At 40.1% G+C, this 5,985-nt stretch overlaps 1 protein-coding gene across 1 annotated transcript; it reads right to left on the minus strand.

Moving 5' to 3' along the window:
* Nucleotides 1–1,738, minus strand: LOC136206887 (cytochrome P450 89A2-like). Its single transcript, XM_065998089.1, has one exon. It carries the CDS (start codon nucleotides 1,671–1,673, stop codon nucleotides 159–161), a length of 1,515 nt encoding a protein of 504 aa, XP_065854161.1. The 5' UTR covers nucleotides 1,674–1,738; the 3' UTR covers nucleotides 1–158.
* Nucleotides 1,739–5,985: the final 4,247 nt, after the last annotated feature.

The following is a 5,985-nucleotide window of genomic DNA, read 5'->3' on the forward strand; positions in this document are numbered from 1 at the left end:
TTATTAATAAATAGTTTATTTGCTTTATTGGATAGTTAGAGCACTCAAAATTACAAGGTGATCATACATGAAACAAAGCTATGTTTTAGTATGGAGCTTGAAATTGCAGTATTTGGTATGCATATATGATGAGAGTGGTATGTAAATGTATGTATATATTAAGAATTGAAAGGGCTGATCCTTGGAGATAGATGGGCTTTGAGTGGAGTTTTCATGACGACAGTGAATTCTTGCTTCTCAGAGAGATCAATATGGTCTCCAGGGAGAGGAGTCCACTTGAAATTCCAAATCAAATTTGCAACAAAATACTCCAAATGAAGTATTGCCAAGTTATATCCAGGACAAATCCTTCTTCCTACTCCAAAAGGCATCATCTTTATTTCTCTGCTTCCTGTTATATCAATATCATTATTCAAAAACCTTTCTGGCTTGAAACTCATTGGATCATCCCATACTTTTGGATCCCACCCCATCTCTGCAATCATAAAATTCACACTTGCATTCTTAGGAATCAGAAAACCTTCAACAACTGTGTCCTCTGTAACTGCGTGTGGCAACACAAAATGCCCCGGGGGATGTCGCCTTAATCCTTCCAAAATAACTGCTTTCAGGTATGGCATCCTCTCCAATTCTTCTTCTTTGATCTCTTCCTTCTTATTTGATCCCACCACTCCCAATATCTCCTCGAATACCTTATCTTGAATGTACGAGTACTTAACCAAATTGGCAAGGATCCATTGCAGGGCTGTGGAGGTAGTATCAGTCCCTGCATCCAGAAACTCAGAGCATAAACTTACTATTTCCACTTCTTCAAGCTTTCTCTTCTCTTCCGGGAGCTGCAAATCCAACAGCGTATCCACATATGATACTACCATTGAATTCTCCAGTTCCGCTCCTACTCTTGCTCTTGCTGTTGCCCTTGCCCTAATTAGAGGAATTAAAACCTCTGCCTGATCTCTCCGGAGCTGTAAGAATTCATCCCAACGCCTACGAAACAGGAATTTGGTGAGAGAAGGCCAGAAATTTAATATAGTAAAACGATTAAGACTGAGCAGTATTGCACGCTGAACTCTCTCGACCTCCTTGATCTTGTCCTGTTGAAGCTTGTCTCCAAAGCACAAAAGGACTAGCAAATAGAACATGGCGTTCTGGAAATGGTCTCTGACGAGAACATGGTGAGATTGAGATTGAGATTGAGAGAGTGAATTGATAAGGATATCCAAAACCCATTTGCGTGGTTTAGAGTAGGATTTAAGGCGTGAAGGATGGAGGATTTGGGAAGTGAGATTACGACGGAGAAGGCGCCAAGTTGGTCCATAGGAGGCAGAGCTGATGTTATGCTGATTGGTAGACAAAACTTTGCTTATAGGAAGGGGAGGAGGACGGTCGGCGAAAAGGGCACCGTTCTGAACTAGTGCTTGATGTGCGAGAGAGTGAGTGCTGATAAATATGGCGGGTCGATAACCGATACGAAGGGTGATAATTGGTCCGTATTTAGCACGAAGATTGCGAAGAATAGGCTCAAGTTCGGAGAAAGACTTGAGGAGCCACAGAAGGCCGCTCAGAATTGGGATAGATGGAGGTCCTGGTGGAAGTGTTTTGTTGGATTTTAAGAAAACATAGGCACATACAGATATGGTGGTAATGGAGGAGATGATCAACCACAACTCCATTATCCTTTTCTTTTTTCTTTTTCTGGAGAGGAAGAGGAAGACGAGGCAGATTGAGTGGAGATAATATGATGTTTATTTATTTCTTTCAAATTTCAATCAATCACTAAAAAATAAAAAAAATATTGGCCTTTTTGGTTTTGTCCGTTTCTCATATGCCACCAAATGGAGTTTCTCTACTAATCATTTAGATCTAATTACCATTATTTGCTTATTTATTTGGGATAATTACTAATCTAGTCCAATGAAGAACCCCACTTTACATATCTAACCCACCTTCCTTTCATTTTACCAAATTAGACAAATAAACCCATTTTGGACAAAACTACCCTTATTTTAGTTTGAAGGTTCATCATCTCCTACCTCCCGCTCCTTCCACTTCCACTTCCTCACCTGACCTTTCCCATTCAACTTCATTGTGGTTCATCTTCTTCATTTTCAGTTCGTTTCAACTGCATTTTACGTTTTGAACTCATCACTATATATAATCCGGGTTGTTCTTCTCTACATTTTCATTTTCATTTTCTTCTACCTCGACATTTTCATCTCCGATTTCTTTCTTCCCTGCGAAGCGCGACTGTGATGGCAAGAAAACGGAAGGCGACGGCGACGGCGGCGGCGGCAAGCGAAGAGGAAGGACGGACAAAGCATAAGGTAAGCATGCATCATCTTCTTCCCTGTTGTTAGACGAGGTGCCGCGACCTAATCTCCCGGGCGGACCGGGGGGTGGACAACCTCATGGCGACATAAGCGGTGATTGGCGCCGAAAGCAACCAATCGCGGAATCAAGCTGCTCGGCAGGACCGGAGCTCGGAGATATGGAAGAGTCGCCACCCACGAATGGGAAAATGAACACCGATCCCTTGCGGGAGACCGGTGTGGGTTCGGGAAACTTAGGTACGAGCCGAGAAGGCTAGCTCCTTTCCGGAGAAAGGCTACTAGGCACCCCGACATCGCCCGGTTATGAACCACCGGCCTCCTACTCAGCATGTTAGGCGATAACGGACTAATCGTATACTTCTTTAAGTTTAAAATTCATTTGAAACCCTTTTCTTTCTCTTTTTGGAAACCATTTTGAGCATATGATATTGAAAAGCCACATCAGTAAAGAATCACCCATTTATGTTTATACATACACAGAGAGGGGGAAGAAAGAAGTGATTTATTTACAACCGTATTTAAATGTTATGTTGTGTGTCTATTCTACATTAACTTATTTCCCCAAAACGATGTTTATTACATGGTTCGTACCTTAATCGCCGTTGGAACGATTTAGGTGCGTTTTAAAACCCCGTTTGATGAAGCTTACCCGAATCGCCGTTGGAACGACTCGAGTAATTGAAAACGTTAAAGTAAAAGCCTTTTAATAAGAAAACGTGGTTAAACATACAAGTCAATTTTACTTTGTACAAATTCTTTAAGGAAATGGTTCAAAACTCTATTATTTGCCAAGAAAACGATTTTGATTACAATGTTCGCTTAATCCGTCGTTGGAACGGACTACGGTTTTAAAACGTGGTGTTTTGAAGACGATTTGAAATATCAACAAAAATGACTCCATTTCCCTACATTAGAAATCTAAGAAAGCTCATTAGCTTAAATAATTTAATTGAAAACTCTCTTTTTGTGATTTATTTTCCCCACTTATTTAATGGAGACCTGGCAATTATCGTGTTCGAGTCGTGTTCGTGTCGTGTCATTTCGGGTTCGTGTCACAAAAGAGTAAACCCAAACCCAACCCAAAAACTTTCGTGTCAAAGTCGTGTTAACCTGTTCGGGTTAGTATCGATTTCGTGTCGTGTTTTCGGGTTACATGTAATTTTGTGATGCATATATATTAATAATAACTCTTAAAAATATAAAAAGATATGGCACTGTTTTTAAACGTTTTATATCATTTTTAGATTAGTATGTTAACAATAATTATCGAAAAGTTCGATAATATCATGTTAGAGGGTCATGTAATGTGTTTATAACAATTTAGGAAATTCAAATCAATATTTGCAATTAATAATTATAATTTTATTATCTTTATTAATAAAGTGACATAAAAACACGAGAGAATATAACAATAATTTTCAATATCCGTGTCAGTTTCGTGTTTTCGGGTTGACACGAAAATGACACAAAAATTAACGTGTCATTTCGTGTCGTGTCAACTTTCGTGTCGTGTCATAAAACCCTAAACACTAACACTAAAAAAGCATGTCGTGTTCGTGTCGTGTCATCGGGTCGTGTGTCACTTTGCCGGGTCTATATCTAACTATCAAAATTATATTAACAACCCATTTAAACCACCACCCACATTCAAACAAAGCCCACTTGAAATATGGACATAAGATTAGGCCCAAAAGAATAAAGAAAGTAATTTATGCATACATATATACATTTAAAATCAAAAATAGAATATGAGAATAAAAGCTAATACAAAATGAACTATATGTATATAAAAATAACGAGTACAATATATATATATATACTTTAAAAATGGGAAAATAGGAAACAAATCCTATAATTAATGAAATAATTCTTAACAAAAAATAGTTTTATTCAATAATCACCAAAATAACCCAAATGTTTCAAAACTATACACATACACAACTAATATAGTTTTAAATACCACAAATACCATATGCTAATATATATTAATTATTTCCCCCAAAATACTAAATAACTAATATTTAAACATAATCCAAATTAATAAAAAAATACATATATATACTTATATTTATATTGTGAAATGGGATAAATAATAATATACACATATCCTAAAATAATTATAGATGATAAAATTCTAAAATAATTTGAAAAGAATATATTACATAATTATATATATATATACTAAGGATTAATAGTCTAAAAGTTAAGAAAAAGGGACCGAAATGACATTTTTTACATTTTGGCAGATTTACCGACGGAAAATCCGTCGGTAAACAGCCTTTAGTGACAGAATTGGCAAATTATAGCAGCACTCCAATATTTTCCAGATTTGTTCAAAAGCTTTAAATTAAATCTAATTCAATCGTTTTGGACTTCCGAACTACCAAAAATGGATCATAGTCGAAAAAGGAAGTTCCTCAAACGATGTTTTTATTTTAAAACGTTATTTGGAAATATTTTTTAAATTAGAAACTTATAATTACAACGTTTTCGACACCCGAACTACCTTTTTATCGGATCACGGTTCGTATTGGGATATCAAGACGAGGTTTTTTTATTTTAAAACAAAATCGAATTTTATCTAACGCGAAACGAAAATTAAATAAATACTAACTAAATAAAACGTGACAAAATAAATAAATGACTAAAGGAATAAAAACTATAACATAAAAAAAATAAATAGAAGGAGAGAAATAAATTTAATAAAATAAAGAGTCTAGTCCTCGGATAATACCTTTAATTCGGTATCTGACAGTCGAAGCCGATTGATTCCACGAACCGCGAGCTTCCGTTTTTTAATGAAAATTTAGTAAAAAATTGAACTTAGGAAATTTAGAATTTTTGAGAGAAAAAAAATATTTTTCTCAAAAAAATCCACTCTCTCTCTCTAAAAATGTTTAGAGTGAGAAAGTTTTCCCAAAATGCCTCCTCTTCCTCTCTCCTCCCCCTTTTTTGCCTTGGGATCCGTGCCCTTATATAGGGAAACGGATCCCGGAACAATGGGCGACGCCCAAAAAAATTTGGGCGTCGCCCATTGTGGTTGGGCGGCCGCCCAACAATAGTTGGGCGGCCGCCCAACAATGTTGGGCGATCGCCCAACAATGTTGGGCGATCGCCCAACTTTCGTTGGGCGATCGCCCAACGGCGTTGGCCGAGCGCCCAACGCGGGGTTGGGCGAGCGCCCAACGCGGGGTTGGGCGAGCGCCCAACGCGGGGTTGGGCGAGCGCCCAACGCGGGGTTGGGCGCCCGCGCCCAACCCTCGTCGGGCGTCCGCCCGATGCGTTGGGCGTTCGCCCGACGCGGTTGGGTGCCCGCCCGGCGACCCTCGGGGCGTGCCCCGCGCCGTCGGACGCGTGCACACCGTGGCCGCCGAGCGCGCGTTCTGCACAGCTAGACGCTCGCACGTCGCGGCCGCCGAACGCGCGCTCCGTGCTGCCAGGCACGTGTGCCCAACGGCTCACGAGGGCGCGCACCGCCAGCGGTCCCAGGCATTGCTCGGGCGTCGAGAGTGTGCCCCTCGCGGTGCGTCCGACGGACGCTGCGCGCACGTCTCGAGCCGTCAAACGGGCGTTCGACCATCGTCGTCCGCGTGCGGGATGCCGTTGTGTGCCCGCGCCGTGCCGTTAATTTTCCTCAGCTTATTATTCTCTATAT

The sequence above is a fragment of the Euphorbia lathyris genome, chromosome 9 (assembly GCF_963576675.1).
Source record: "Euphorbia lathyris chromosome 9, ddEupLath1.1, whole genome shotgun sequence".
NCBI lineage: Eukaryota > Viridiplantae > Streptophyta > Magnoliopsida > Malpighiales > Euphorbiaceae > Euphorbia > Euphorbia lathyris.

Coding starts and splice junctions, on each gene's coding strand:
- LOC136206887 (XM_065998089.1), bottom strand. CDS start 1,673: ATGGAGTTGTGGTTGATCATCTCCTCCATTACCACCATATCTGTATGT.